Source organism: Lepisosteus oculatus, chromosome 1 (genome assembly GCF_040954835.1).
Source record: "Lepisosteus oculatus isolate fLepOcu1 chromosome 1, fLepOcu1.hap2, whole genome shotgun sequence".
Lineage (NCBI taxonomy): Eukaryota > Metazoa > Chordata > Actinopteri > Semionotiformes > Lepisosteidae > Lepisosteus > Lepisosteus oculatus.
The window spans coordinates 67,740,208-67,756,013 of record NC_090696.1 but is presented as its reverse complement, the minus strand read 5'-3'; the positions used below and the strand labels follow the sequence as shown (position 1 = coordinate 67,756,013).

Genomic DNA, 15,806 nt, shown 5'->3' with positions numbered 1-15,806 from the left:
TCAGAGTGTGTTTACTGCTCGCAGGAAGAATCCCTTACATCTGTTAAACATCTTGGGGAGGAATTCACATGGCAGAAGAGCTTGTTTTATAGTTGTGCATAGTTGAATGGAAATAAATTCTGTTTCATGTAAAATTATGTAAAAAGCTGAAAAATAAATCTTTGGAGATGTCTCGTGTATTAATGCATTTCATTAAATTGAAATCCAGGCTTTGGCAATCAGCCTATTTTAAGTGAGAAATGCCAGAGGTTTTTTTTACAGCAGCTCTTACCAGACTGCTTAATTTTATATTGCAGTGAACACCTTGTAAACACTTAAGTAGCTAAAAACACATTTTTACTGCAATTTGCCATTTGTTGTTGTAACGTGTTTGGGTTGTTTTTCATGGCCTGTTAAAAAATCATCACCTCATGCTAAGTTTGAAAAGATTTTTTGGGGTGGAAAATTGGATAATAGTCCTTACCAAAGGGTGTACTGTGGGCCAGTAAAGTTGCAAATGCCAAAAGCACAGGACATTTATTGGGTTTCATGGTGAAACCATAATGGGAGGCAAATACTGGGACTGCTGGTTCAAGTACAGACCCGCATCACCTTGCTGTACTATATACAGTTCAAAATTTGCAAAAGAAGCTTGATGCTGAAGACATTTGAAGACTTTTAAATGTAGCAGTTAGTTAAATTCAGTCACTCCTGAACCACTTGGGCAAACACCAAACCCACCAGGTCAAAAGACCAGCCCCTTCCAACCAAAGCACTCTTGTGATGTCATCATAACCATCTCATGTGAGGGTTACAGTATGTAACGTCCATATTAAGCAGAATTAGACCACTGCATTCCTGTCAAAATCAGTGTCCAGCTTTCCTTTTTCACGCCTTGCTGGGCCCTAGATTTCTGTCCATTTTAATATCTTGTTCTGTGCCTTATCTTGCACAGAGATGGTTGAATTGTCTAGCCATTTGAATAGGAAAGATGCTTCTCTAGGAAGCCTGTAAGGAATCAAGGTTCCACGTACAGTGTCACTGTATCCGATGTTTTCGATTTAAAAAACTAATAGGATACTTTAACTTCTAACAGTGGAAACTAAAGGCACAAGCTTGATCAGATGCTGTGTGATGTTGGAACGCAAGACATCTTGCAAACCAGGAGGCCATTTGAGCTTGTTTTTATTTTACGGATTTTGCGAGATGGAAATGACAGAGCATATGTGCTAAAAGTGCGCTGAATGGATCTGTTCTGCCACTTCTAATGTTTTGGTTTGCGGCAGTGCGGGCCTACCATACTACAGAATTGTAGTTGCACCGTTGCAGATGTAGACATTGGCCAATGTCTCTCCATTCTCTTCCTCTCCGTGCAGGCCGGGGTAGCGACTCTGAAACCGACACGCCCCTCCGGAAGATACCCGATGTGAGGAAGGATGACATGCTTGCCCGGAGGACCTCCTACCACGAGCCCCGGACCGTGGTGCCCTTCAACCAGTACCTGCCCAACAAGAGCAACCAGAGCGCCTACGTCCCCACGCCGCTGCGCAAGAAGAAGGCCGAGCGAGAGGAGTACCGCAAGAGCTGGAGCACTGCCACGTCCCCCATTGGCGGAGAGCGCCCCTTCAGGTAACGACCCCCGGGCCGGGGCAGTACCGGGCACACGCGCCCACCCCCGGGGCAGCGGTCTTCCTCCTGGCACGGCGACTCTGCCGCAGGCTGGTTTCGTTAACCGCAGGCTGAGAAATGCGGGTGTCAAATCTGGGAGAAGCAAAATGTGCTGGTCAAGGTTTAAATCAATAATCCCGTTTCCTGTATACATTTGTTTTTTTAAAGGTGCTTTCTCACTCTCCTGTGTGAAAATATACTTGTTGATATAAATGATCTTCCGTTTCCAGGGTAAATGGTGCTAAATGGTGTGTGAAATGCTGTTTCGGTTGTAATTTTTGAAAAAAGTCCAAGTACTCATTTTACTGGTTATTTGCCACCTGAGGTTAATGGCACTACCTTTTATAGCACAAAGTATTGCAGCCTCCAAAATCCTGTTCATAATGCAGATATAACCAAGACATTGACCAAACTTCTCATGTCATGAAGGGCCTTCACCTGACTTGGAAGAACTTTTCTGGAAAGTTCTTCTGTTTGTAAGTTACGTAAGGTCTGTATATCCATTATGTTTGGAGTCGTAGACCGTGACGTGCAAATTCAAGATGGAAGCTGTTCTCTAATCGATGTCTGGACATCGGTGTGGTTCACTAGGTAAAATGCAAAAATGTTTTGTGTGAAACTCAAGTCAGGCGGATGTTGTTGGTTTTTTTTTTGTTATCTTCGTGTGTGAAGGTGACATGGTGCGCTTCTGTGACGGAACCCCGATTGTTTTTGCGTGCTTCGGCGGTCACCTCAAGACTCGCAGCCCTGTCACAGAGGGTTGTGTGGGAAAGAATGAATAAGGTTGTGGGGGGGGAGATGTGAAGTAAACAGGGCTGGTGCTGAAAGGTCCTCTCTGGTCTCTGCTTCTAATTAGAGGTCTCGGTAGCTGCCAGCTCTCTCTGAAGAGCTGCTGCTCAGCCTGGCTTCGTCCTCCCCTCGCACAGCCCCACAGCAGTTTGCACTTCACTGAAAAGCAACACACCCAGCCATGGCTGTGGGCTGTGTGACAGCACTCTGTCCACCCTTCGTTAGCCCTGCTGCACACCGCCGACTGCTCTCTGGAGTCGGATGACGCGACTGTCCTGGGAGGTTATGTTAAGTCATGCCAGTGAAGTAATTGTTTCATTTTTCCCCTCTTTTCCGCAGTTCCTAAACTGTGGCCATGGTTATTCAAACATGAATATTTATTTTAGTACACTTGACCACTTCTCCCTGGCTTTCTCCCTTCGTGGATTCCTTGCTCTTGGACTTTTATTGCTCCCTCTAAAAGTCCCTCTTTCAGCCGAGTACAATTTCTGTGCTCAGCTTAAATGATCTCAAGGAAGTAGTGCGCTACCATAATAGTACTTTTAATATTTTATCATCATTTACAGTAATAACAGTTTTAGAAATAACTGAACAAAGTAGCATAATATAGTTATGGATTTTGTGCTAATAATAATTGCTTACACTTATATAGTGCTTTTCTGGACACTCCACTCAAAGCGCTTTACAGGTAATGGGGACTCCCCTCCACCACCACCAATGTGCAGCCTCACCTGGATGATGTGACGGCAGCCATAGTGCGCCAGAACACTCACCACACATCAGCTCTCAGTGGGGAGGAGAGCAGAGTGATAAAGCCAGTTCATAGATGGGGATTATTAAGAGGCCATGGCTGGTAAAAGCCAATAGGAAATTTGGCCAGGTCACTGGGGTAACACCCCTACTCTTTTCAAGAAATGTCCTGGGTTTTTTAATGACCACAGAGAGTCAGGACCTCAGTTTTAGGTCTTATCCAAAGAGTGGTGCCTTTTTACAGTATAGTGTCCCCGTTACCCTGTCGGACCTTATGCCCCAGTATAGTATACAGTACGTTAGTATGCTGTTCAGAACTTGCCTGCTTCCTGAAGCTGTATACTTGTACTCCATAGACCTGTGCTCTTTTTCGAAACACATTGAAGATTTTTCTTCTCTTTTTGATGCAATGGGAGCAAGGGATTGTGGTGAGGCACTGACTTTCCTGGACCAACCAGCTAATTTTGAAAACTTTTTTTCAGTGTCTCCTTTTATTCGCCTGAAGACCCAGTGAGCCATCGATTCGAATTTAATTGAAGCTTTGTTCTGTTATTTCCTTTTGGATTTCTCACACCCATAGTAGGATATTGGGGAAAGAAAACAAACAATACAAGATGCTGTTTAATCCTGGCTCGGGTTCTTATCTGATTTTAAAGGAGAAACAGTTTAGGGTCTGATCTTGTTCCAAAGAGAGCAGAGGAATGTCTTTGAAAACATTTTTGCTGTTAAGCACTCAAAGACCAATTTAAATGAGCCAAATTCAGAAATCGTACAGGACGCTTTACGAAAGGGGTTTCTCTTCTTTTGAAGTGGGGGACAAAAGCAGATGTTTTCTATTGTTTTCACTGAAAGCCCTTAACATACTTAGCTGGATGGATTGAATTAGTGCTTTTATGTTTCCACTCTATATTTCATGTTCTCCACTACCATGAAACCAAGACTCTCGGGGGGACCGTGTTGGTGTTTCACCTCATCATTCAGGAGGTTTTTTTTTTTACGCTCCGCCCTTTCCATCTTCTTTTGATTACTACTGAAAAGCAATTTCTAGACAATTCCGGGATTGAATTGTTGCCCGAAAAGGAGTTAAACTGTGCTTTATGACTCGGCAGCCACCCCGAGACAATCCGCGAGGAGTACTGCGAGAGATCTGTGGGCCGGGAGGAGACGGAGGCCCGGGCCGGGCCCGGAGCCAGGGGCGCCGACCCAGCTGGGGAAGGCTCGGAGGGCAGTGGGCCGCACCAGTGGGCTGGGAAAGATGAGGAGGAGGAGGAGGAAGCGAGGAAGCTGCAGAAGCTGGAAAAGGCAGGGATCAGGGTGCTGCCTGCCAGCGCGCGCTACGGCAGGTCAGCAGGATCGGCCCTGCAGCTTCTTAACCACTGACCTCGCCTGGGGTGTGTGTGTGTGTGTGTGCTGCTTTTATGGACACTGAGTTGATTAACAGCAAGTAACTGTTATGCCCGGTACTCCTGCGTGTTGGAGGCAACGCCAAAGGGTTGGGATTTGTCACAGAGATATGTCGACCACTAAGGCGAATTAGAATCCACTGCCGTACAAGATCTTTTGTTCTCTTCCTTGAATCTGTGGAAGGACGCATCACTGCCTCTTTCAAGCTGAAGAAAAAAGTTCACTTTGCATTCACCTGTGCCCAGACTACTGAGGGTGCCTGATGGTCTCATCCCTCGAGCTCTTCTTAGCAGCCTGGACAGGGGATTTATCACTGTGTGGCTAAACTGAACTTGAAATCATTTTACTCTTGTTTCTTCTCTTGGTTCCAGTTTAATATAAAGCAATTCCAGCTTAACACTTAAGCTAGAAGGGGGGAAAATACTATTTCTCTTCTAACGGTTTGAATTGGTGCACTGCTTTCTGTTTGGAAATGTTTTTCCCCCCCACGATCACGTGACCAGCCGCAGGAGAGCTCGATAGAAAGACAATTCCAACCGGTGTCAAACTCTACTACCAGCAGGATTGCAATTTCTTGGTCCGCAAGGAGCTTTTTGAGAAATGCATGCATTTTCCAGTTTGGTGTTCCGTAGCAAAGGCTTTGATAACTGTGCATGACCTCAAGGGTGCATCTGCAGTTTTAAACATTTAGGCTGGCTTGAAGGACGGAGCTCCCCTTTGTCAAGCAGTGGAAATGCGCTTGTTATAGTCCGAGAACAGCTGGAAGAGGAGCAAGTGTAGTGGAGTTCCAGTGGTCTACATTTGAGAGGTGTAAGTTTCAGGTCTCAGTGACTCCTCTGAGGTTTTCTTGTCTAGACAGTGCCGTTCTTGGCATTATATTTGAATGGCTGTAAATTTGAACACATTCATTTTATTGAACTAATAATTGCCCAGACAGGTTGTATCGCTTGCACCAGAGATATGGTGGCGATTTAACTTTTGCCTGAGGTGAACCTGTTTTTTTTAATGTATTTGGAGGAGTGCTTATTATTTTCTAGCCCACCTTTCTTTCTCGTGGCATGTGGTGCCAGTGAACATTTGTCAGAAATTGACAACTGACAAGCACGGTTTTGTTTGTTTTGCCTTGCTTTGTAAAACGGTTCGTTACTCAACGGTACGCACGTGCAGTTGGAGTTGCATCCCCCCCCAACGTTTGCGGGTTTCAATTTTGCCTTTTCAACTCAACCACTGCTAGCCCAAAGCCAGTCTGTGAAGAAGCCAAGCCCCCCACCCCTGACATTATCCTGAGGCGGGACAATGACTTTCTGAAGCACCAGGAGGAGAAGGCCTGGGACTCGGAGGAGGAGGAGGAGGAGGAGGAGCAGCGGAAGGTCCCAGATGTGGAGAAGGATGACCTGGCCTCCAGGAGAGCCCGCATGAACCAGTTCAAGCCCAAAGTCCAGCCCAACCAGTTTCTGCCACAGCTGTGCTCCGAGAAGGACAAGGAGAAATGGGAAGGGATCAAAAGAGCCTGCCAGCAAGTCCAGCTGGACCGACAGCAGCAAAGGGCAGCCAGGTGTGGAGCATGAAGCCATTCCTTCTATTCCTCCTGCCTGCAAGTTTCTGTTACTCCGTAAGAGCCAATGGATAATTGATTGTGAGAAAATGGAGCTGTTTTGGAGACAGTTGTGGCCAAGTTGGTATCTGCCTTGTGCATCAGCGAGTAAATTCAAAATGTATGCGCACGTCCTATAGGCTCGTACAGTGAAAGCATTCCCTTTCATGTAGTTGTGTGAAAGCTGAGAGATGGAAAGCTTTTCACATTGCAGCTAAAACTCTGTAGTGAAGTTATGCCGTGTGTCCGGGCTGTTTCTGGCAATCTGTAATCTGAGCAAGGCTCCTTCTTTTCTTTTTATGGGAAACACTAAATCGCAATTAATTTAAAATCCACCATGAACCAGTGTTCTTGGTTTGCAGTTTTTGGAGCAGGTCATGGTAAGCTTGTAGTTGGCAGCTGACTTTCCCATCACCTTTCCTGTTCCTTGTGTTTTGTTCTCCTGTTGTTCCTTTCCGTTTTGAGCTCACCTGCCACGTCTTTGTTTTTTCCCCTCTCCTTTTCCCTTTCCTTGTAACTGTCGCGTGCGTTGTTGGCCGTGGGCTCAGTGAGATCGAGGCCCGGGCTCCTGAGGCAGGGGACGACCTGTCACGGAGAGAAAACGCTCTCCTCCCGCCGCAGCACGGGGACTCGGAGGGAGAGGCAGGGGGTCCAGCCGCATCGACCCATGTCCAGAGAGATGACCTGGCCAAGCGGAGAGCCCAGAGGGGCCCGGTGCCACACAAAGAGCCCCAGGCCTTTGTCAAGGCCTCCATTACCCAATCTGACCTGGAGAAATGGCAGAGGCTCACACTGTGGACAGACACCAGGTGCCCCCATCTTTGCCCTTAAACTGAAGTGCTTTTCACGTGGTATCGTAAAACTCTCCTTATAGGCTGATGTGTGGTAGACTTTTTTTTTTTTACTTTTTCTGCCAACGTATGCAGGGAATTAAAATACGTAATTGCACACAACAAAATGCTGCTGTACAGTACAGTTTTGTTTTAATGGATATAAAACTGTGTGGCAAAACATTAGTAACCCACTATAGAGACAAATGCCCTTTTCGTTTGACAATCTTCACATTTTTCCCCTGGCTATACTGTACTGTTTGTCCTAGTTTCACTGTGAGCTCTGGTATTGAAGGCTGTTCTTTCCTGGTGTCCAGCATAGTAATGAGTCACGTTGTGTTGTCCAGTTAAATACAATAGTACTAGATGCCTGTCCCATTAATTTGCCTTTGACATAATGCAGTTCATACCCAGGGAGCTTAAATTGCCTCTAAAAACTTGCATGTAAGTGCTACAGTTCTAGAGCCTCTTAGTGTTACCACAGGAATATACAGAATTTGCCCATGAAGTTTGTAAGTGTCCTGCACAGTTACATTGTGACAACCAACTCGAATCTGTTCTCAACAGATCTCATTTTTAATCTCATTAAAGTGATATCTACCTTGAAATATCTAATGTTGAGGAGCTGGGGGCGATTCAGAGCATGTAATGTCCATTTTCCTTCATTCTTGTGACTATGGCAGCATTTTGCAAAGCCGATGACTTTGTAGATTGAGGCATTTTATTACTTTCTTTTTAAATTTGGGATAGGATTAACAAGCTGTGATGAGGTAAAAGAAAATGTGAAAATTGATCAAGTTGATAAGGTAACACAAGCATCCCACTTGATTCCTCTTAAATTCCGAGCAGATTCATGTGACTTGTTAAAGACAACCTGCTTGTCCCATAATGTATATATTTCACATTGTGGGTCATCAGAGCTAAACTCAAAAAGAAGGTCCCTGTAGCAAATCTTTCCAAGTTTAATCAAAAACTCAGTCTGTAATTGCAGCGGAAAATTAAAATGAATATCTATAGTCGGACGACTTTGAGACAAAAAAATCATATAATCGGTTTTCTGTGAAATGGTGAGATTTGACATCACCAAGTTCTTTATTTAATCTGTGGACAGGATGGTGTCATTTTCAGAAGGTGAGGGTAAAATAATATTTTCACCTGTGTCACTTATTCCCCTCCTCTGTTTTACAAAATGAAGAAATTTCAACTTGACTAGAGCTCTTGGGCCTTGTTTCATTTCCCACCTTTCACTTCGTGAATGTGTATTCGTATTGCCCCTTCAGTGAGAGCGAAGCCCAGGTTCTAGAGAGGGAGAACCCCTGCCTCCAGCTGCAGCAGATAGACCCAGCTGGAGGCCCGGCACCAGTACCCAGTGCCCAGAGAGATGACCTGGCCAACCGGAGGGTCCTGAGGGGCCCAGTGCCACATAGAGAGCCCCAGGCCTCCATTGTCAAGGCCTCCATTACGCAGTCTGACCTGGAGAAGTGGCAGAAGCTCACACTGTGCACAGACACCAGGTCAGATAGCATGCTCGCAGACTGTGCTGCTGGTGGCTGTGAAGGTACTGCTGACATTGGTGCCAATAAGCAATTGAGCAGAGTGTGAAACAAGGCCTGCCAATGTGATGAGCCTATTGAGAAATGCAATAGGTGGGCCTTTAAGCTGGTTTTGGAAAATATAATTTACATTAGATGTCAGTGCATTTTTAGACCAGAGAGTATCAGTTATTGCGGACGACAGTAAAATTGATGAAATTATCGCCAGAGCTGAAATTCACAAACAGAAAAATATTTTAAGCAATTTTAGGATGGGGCTTTACACTGAAGCACGTAAGCAACTGCTGTTTTACCTAATGTAAGTTGAAAAGGACATCGATTTTGGAAAACTAGAACATGTCACAGTGGGTCTTGTTTCTTTTCCATTGAAGATTTCCTGAAAGTTTCAGATAACTCCTTTGTTTTTTTTTAATGCGGTCTATAATTCTTTTTATTAACCATCCCATGAACTTACTGAAAAAAGTAATTTGGGTTTTACTCTAACCGTCTGGATCCACTGGAAGTGTGATCCCATCCAGGTTTTACTCAAACCGTCTGGATCCATTAGAATGTTGTTTTTGAGAAATGATTATGATTCACTCTGACAGTCATGGTCACCTTAACTGCTGAAAATAGTGGCCCATTCCGTCTGCTGCTTTGGCAATCAAAAGCTGATTGGCAACAGGAGTAGTCAGTGATTATACAAATTATAATTGTGTATTGGGGTAGAAAGCAAACATCTGCAGACTTATATCCTAGATGATTGTGCTTCTGCTTCACATTCTGAGTGCATTCAGGGTTAAAGACAGAATAACCTGTGTATCAAAGCATGATGTCTATGTTTGTGAGCTGCAAAGCCATTGCAGAGAGAGGGACTGGGAGTTCTGTCATTTTCTGCTGCATTAGCTGCTGTTCCTCGACTGAGGATGTCTCGTCTGCAGTGTTTTGTCCCAGCCCACGCTGGCAGACAATTTTGTCGAGCAACTTGTGAAGAAAGGAAAGGCCCAGCTGCTGCTTTTTCCTCAGCGGGCCTTTTTAAAATGGGGTGGTGTTGACAGGTGCTTCCTTTTTGTTACCATTGTTTTTCTAGATACATATACAGCTTCATGGGATATTTATGTACCGCATTGTTCTATAAAGAGAAATGGAAACCATATACGTTGTAGGCAAGAACAGGAGCAATAAACTTAGGACATTGAGAGGAGCAGGTTGTACGCTAGTCAGGGATGGTTCACTAACACCAGCGGAGGTGTTAAAGGTGCATCACTCTTTGCTTCAGCTGTGAGGAAAGAGCTGTTTCTCTTAAGTTTTAAGTTGTTTGTCTTTCACAAAACTCCTCCTCAAACCCTTTTGCTGCGTCTGTCCGCACAGTAGCCGTTCGTAATGCTGGAGCGCTTTATTGTGTGGTGTCAGACATCCTGCCAAAGGAAGCTAACCCCCCCCGCCCCCTTGTCCGTCGTCTCTCGGTGCTGTCTGACACGCTGTCCCCTGTGCTCCTTCTCTTCCCCTGGTCCAGCGAGGAAGCTGTCAAACCAGTTTGCCAGGCTTGTCTTGACAAGGCCCTCCCTACCGTCCAGGCCCAGAGGGCCGCGCTGGATGACCTGGCTGCGCGCCGGGCCAGAGCAAACAGAAAGGCTAGCGCCAGCCAGCCGCGCTTTGTGCGTTTTGGCCCGGTGACAGAGATAGATCAGGAACGCTGGGAGCGGCTCTGCATCGCCAAGGCGGGCGATGATGAGGACGAGCCGGGGGTGAGGAGCGAGTCGGAAACGCTGCGTCGGCTACTGTCATCTGCCGCCGTGGCAACCCCCTCCATTGGACTTGGCTTTCCAGGAGATGACAGGTACGCACTTGCTGAGGCGCAGGACAGGCGCGGAGCAGGACACGCGCCATTTGGACTCTCAAGAGTGGCTGTCCCCGAGGGTTTTAGAAAAGCCTTGTGGCCAAAGAATTGTCACCAATGTCCTATTGTGGTGAATGCTGACTCCCAGGGGAGATTGAATTCCAAGTTTTCCTTACGATCTGTTCCCTGAAGCGTTTTAGATTCCTTGAGCTTTTGCCTCTTGTACCAAATACCAAAATTCTCAAAAATTTGATCTTTTTTTTTCCCCACTCGGCTTAGTGCGGAGAATATAAAAATATGGATTCTTTTCATTTTTTTTTGGTGCAGAAAAGAGTTAAACTCGAGTGTCTTTTGTTATTTTCTCTTTGGGCTGAAAGGTTATGCAAAATCACTTGTCTAAGCTCTTAGCAAGTATTTGTGGAATACTTGGACTCCATGGTCACAGAAACATAGATCTGTGCCAGCCTTTTGTTTGTTTTGTTTTATTTTTTTTTTGTGAAAGTTCGCCTTATAGTTGCTCTTTTGTATCATGTATATTACATGATTTTTTTTTCGGTCAAATTAACCCTAAATGAAACTGAGGTGTTCTACAACACGTTAAATGCCAAATTCTGTTTAGCAAGGTCTTCATAATTTTATACCCGAGTTTGCAATGTTTTTTAGATTACTGCAGTGGTTGGACATTTTAGAAACGTGCGATCTAGAAAGCTGGGAACGAGTCTTTTTTTTTATGCTATAGCAACGCATGACCACTTTGTGGCGTTTCTGGATACTCTGGAGCTTTGCGAATAGGGAAGAATATGCAGTTACAGTAGCGGCGCCTGGCTTTTGTTCTGCATCGTCACCCTGTTTTCGTTCTCTCTTCGGCTGGTGTTGTGCTGGCTGCCGGGTTCGGGCTACAGCAACTCCGCAAAGTCAGGCGCCCCTGACCCAGGGTCCGAGCGCGCTGCAGGGGTGGGACCTGTGGAACCTGCCTGTGAAGAAGAAGAAGAAGAAGCGGCAGCAGCAGAAGAGAGGGACAGGCAGCCCAACCCTGAGAAAGATGACATGATGGCGCGGAGAACAGGGGTCTTTCAGAAGACCGGCAGCCCGGCGTTCTTTAACAAGTTCCTGCCCCTGCCGGGCTCCCTGCTGCACAAAAAGGACAGCCTGTCCGAGCCTGTAAGAGGGAGCAATGAGCAGAGGTGGGACAGACTCTGCACCTCCTCTTCCTAAGGACTTGTACTTGATTCTAACATGCGGATTTTAGAACTTAGTTCTGCTTGACTCCTAACAGTCTGAAAGTGTGTCTTCGATCAGGCATGATTCCCGTTTGCAATAAACTAAAACCAGCAGCCAGCAACTCTCCCTACAACTCACAGCTGGCAGCCCACTGAAGCTCAGCAGGTGTGAGCCTGGTCAGTACCTGGATGGGAGACCTCCTGGGAAGAACTGAGGTTGTTGTTGGAAGAGGTGGTAGTGGAACCAGATGGTGGCGCTCAACCCCCAGGAATGCCCCAGTGTGGAGATAGGGAAACCATACTGTACAAAGGCGCTGTGCTTCGGATGAGATGTAAAACTGAGGTCCTGACTCTGTGGTCATTTAAAATCTCAGGGCATTTCTTGAGAAGAGTAGGGTTGTTACCCCGGTGTCCTGGCCTTTACTAATCATGGGCTCCTAATAATCCCCATCTATGAATTGGCTTCATTACTCTGTTCTCCTCCCCACTGATAGCTGGTGTGTGGTGAGTGTTCTGGCGCACTATGGCTGCCGTTGCATCATCCAGGTGGGGGCTGCACATTGGTGATGGTGGAGAGGAGTTCCCATTACCTGTAATGTGTTTTGAGTGGATTATTTTTATTAAACTCATCTCTTTTCAAAGGTTCCTGCTTTCAAACCCCAGGTTTGCAGATGAAGAGCTTGATAATAAATAAAAAAAGGCTATCTTCACAGCTGGATGCATTGTGTTGAAATGTAGTGGAGAGTTTATAATTGGACTAGGTTTTGTGTATGGAACAATGGTGTTTTTTCACTGTATTGAATACAAATTGCCTGGTTTGAGGAGCATTCAAAATGATTTGTGATTACATACTTCTAACCCATGACTAATTGCATGCTCATATCAACATTTGTGGACCAGTGTTCTGTACTTAACTGATTAATAAAATCTGAAATTGGTAATTTCCTGACCAATGAAATATTGACGCTTTGCGAGTACACACAGTAGGGTTACTAGTTTGTGTTATGCTTTGCTTTACTGAAACAGCTCAAATTCTGTTTCTGTGAAGCTAATTTGAAAATATAAAGACTTTAAAATCTGGGCTACCGTGGCATCCATTTAAGAACACCAGACCCTTTTGCTTGGTTTAAAATAGAAATCTTCCTTTCAACCTTCCCCTTCCCCTCCACTCCACTGGTTTGGTTACTTCCATGCTGTCGGCTTTTATGCACCTGCTGGTTTTCATTCTTCCCAACTACATTACCTATTTTGAAGACTTAATTGAACTACCAAGTTGCTTGATTGGGAATTTTTTTTTGTACTTGCAAAACGCAGTAGTTAGAAGGCTACCTCCAACATGTTTGAGTGTTGGAACTGTAGTTTTGTGGATCTCCAGTACCCGTTTTGAGAACCCCGGTTATAAAGCATAGTGAAGTCTGCTGAGGACTCGCTGCTGGAAAGCTTCGGCTTCTCTTTCTAGGTTCCAGTTTCTTTTCAAGGATAGTGATGGGGAGGGCGACAGATACTGGGGTTTCAAAAGGAGGCGGTGATCTTGCATCTAAACACTTTGAGTCCCTGATTCCTGTGACCTGCAGGATGAATCTTCTCAGGTTTCCTAGGTTTGGGAATAGAGGCGTTTTGTGGTTATGGGTTGTTCTGCATTCTGTATGTTTTTAAATCTTGACTGCTTGACTCTGTGTGCATTTTAAAAGCAAATGGTCTCCTATACCCCAAAATGAAAGTTTCTTCAGGATTAACTGTGCTTTTTCCTTTTCTGAGTTGTAGGCATAAGCTTTATTATACTATGTTGACATGAAGGCTGTTGCTCTTAGTGTTGTGGGGGATTGTCAGGAGTGGAAAATGTCACTATAGGCAAGCTACTGCATGTCCAGAGTACTCCTTCTGCATGATGCAGGAATGAATTGTCATTTGCACTTTTATTTACACTTTGTGCAAACCATTTTTGTTAAAGGTCTTGTAACAGTGGTTGCAGCACAATATATTGATTGTATGTGTTTCCACCCTTGTTTTCATGTCCCATGTCAGTTTTAAACAATACTGTGTTCTGAGGTAGAAGTCGTTTGTGAGTAATCCACAAACTTGGACTCTCTTGGACCGCTGCCTGCTGAGAGATGTCAGCATAGCTTGCAACTTCCAGTTCCTCCTCAGGCTACGTTGTCTACATTCCCTGTTTTTGTGGGGGAGGATGTAGGAATTGTGGGAAGTTGGTCCTTAATCCCTCATACATTTAAAACATTCGATGTATTGGTTGTTTTTTTTTTTTGCAGGAAGAGGAAGTAAGGTGGTCAGGTTTGGTCTCTTCTTTTCCGTTTTTGTCTTGTGCCTCTCGCGCCTTTTCCCCTCCTGACCCCCGGTGTATAACTGCGCCGTTTTCTCAGCAGTAGCTCCGGCCCGTCGTGTTCAGCGGAACTCTGCCGCCAGCCGCCAGCCGCCAGCGGGGCATGCGCCGTTCCCAAGGAAAGCCCCGAAGCTCCCTGGAAGGCCCCCCAGGGAAGTGAGGAGGAGTTGGGAAAAGACAGCTGTTCGGACCCAGGGAAAGAAAACCCAACCGAGCCTTCTCCTGGCTCCCCCAAACAAGCAGCCCTGATGCCAGATCACTTCGCCCCGGTCCCTGCCTCTCCCCAGGCAAGGGCTCTGAAGGCTGACGCCGATGAAGGCAAACCAAGCAGAAGGCCGTCTTGGTTAGACGATGACCTGCCGCCAATGTGAGCTTCCTATGATCTCTAACGAGGCACCCTGAGCCTTGATAAAGACGTTTGTCTTAAGTTTTTGTATCGTCCCCTAGTGGAAGTTTTTTTTTTCCTGCTCTATGGCCATCTTCTTTCCAGAAATTCTAGCTTTTGAAGAAAGCGGCTAGGTCAGCCAACATATCGGGACCTTTGAATTTCATGTAGTTGTAAATACCTGCTAGTCGTCACTTAATAAACATGATAAGTACTGCTCCGCACTACGAGTAGGCTCTGAAGGTGAATTTAGCCTTTTGGTGCTCTCTGTTTCTCATTCTGGGATGTAGATGCTAAAACCAGCATTCGTCCGATTTCCAGAGAGACCCATTCAAACCACCTGCTGCACTTCCTGCTTCTGTACATGTCTTGATTTTAAAATAATTGAATAAGTGAAATCTCATTCAAAACAGGACTCCTGTTGAGTATTGTGATGGTAACATGGTACAGTGATGCTTTTCTGGATATATACGTGGACTGGTGCGACAGAACCTGCATGACTCTTCTTTGCTAAATGAAGATGTTTCCCGGATCTCTCCTTGAAACACTATCAGAATGGATTCTGTTTTTGGTTTTCTGTGTCCACATTCCTGGAGGAGAACGCGCATGTTTTTCTCTTAATCTCGCATGTGACAAATCCCCATGCTGTTTCTTTAGCATTGACGTAGACAGGCAACTCCAAAGTTCGGTTTCCTACCAACGTATTCTTGCCAAATACAGTAACGGCACATCTCCTAGTGACGTCCTGTCTCTTGCATGGGTTACCAATGATTGAGGAATATCAACCTTGTCTCACACCAGTCCTGTCCCTGTGAAGGAACTAAACCATGACCAAACCGACTCCTCCAACTCGACTCTCATATGCTCGCTGCATGGAACCCGTGTTCGGTTCTCGACTGAGTTGACTTGACTCTTTTGAAGCATGTATTGCAGGTGAAGAGAAGAAACCAAACCTGCCGAGACTTTCCTAATGAGATTGTGCATGAAGCCTGTCCTCCAGTGTGTCTTTATTCTTTCCCAGCTAGCCACCATTTAAAAATGGGCAAAAGCATTCCTGTCTTGTGTACCTCTTGCTATTTATTTTTTGTCTCTCCAAGCCATGATTTTTTGTTGCAGTGCACATAATATCCTCATACTAGGCACGTAAACCTTCTTAGCACCTCCAGAAAATAAAAAGCAGTAGTGCTGTATTAAGACTGTCATGTTACAGTATATCACACCGTAGTGAACATAACACATCTGATGAACAGCTGCATTTCACTATGTAATGTTTTGCATTTTTGTGTAGTTATATATTATGCATTTGCTTTTTGCATTAACTGCTGTTGTCAGGTTTCTTTAATGCTGCTATCCATCTTCCAGCAGATGGTATGTTCAGTTAAGAGCTATAAATTATAAATCCTCTGCAGGTTAGACTGTTTGGTTATTACATCAGTATCAGGCCCTCACTGCTAGAAAAGAGATTTCTCTTTGGCTT

General features: G+C 45.3%; 1 protein-coding gene across 18 annotated transcripts in view; it reads left to right on the top strand.

The window, feature by feature from the left end:
* limch1a (LIM and calponin homology domains 1a) overlaps positions 1-15,806 on the top strand; it is a 149,366-nt gene that overhangs the window by 101,703 nt on the left and 31,857 nt on the right. For 13 of the 18 annotated variants that reach the window (XM_069191712.1, XM_069191711.1, XM_069191708.1 and 10 more), the window contains 8 exons: positions 1,356-1,608; positions 4,296-4,529; positions 5,825-6,145; positions 6,733-6,993; positions 8,295-8,528; positions 10,063-10,386; positions 11,289-11,570; positions 13,985-14,311. In XM_069191712.1, coding sequence (XP_069047813.1) covers positions 1,356-1,608; positions 4,296-4,529; positions 5,825-6,145; positions 6,733-6,993; positions 8,295-8,528; positions 10,063-10,386; positions 11,289-11,570; positions 13,985-14,311 — 2,236 coding nt within the window. The remainder of the gene's footprint in view (positions 1-1,355; positions 1,609-4,295; positions 4,530-5,824; positions 6,146-6,732; positions 6,994-8,294; positions 8,529-10,062; positions 10,387-11,288; positions 11,571-13,984; positions 14,312-15,806) is intronic. The other 5 variants (XM_069191705.1, XM_069191716.1, XM_069191715.1 and 2 more) reach the window with 5 other exon arrangements.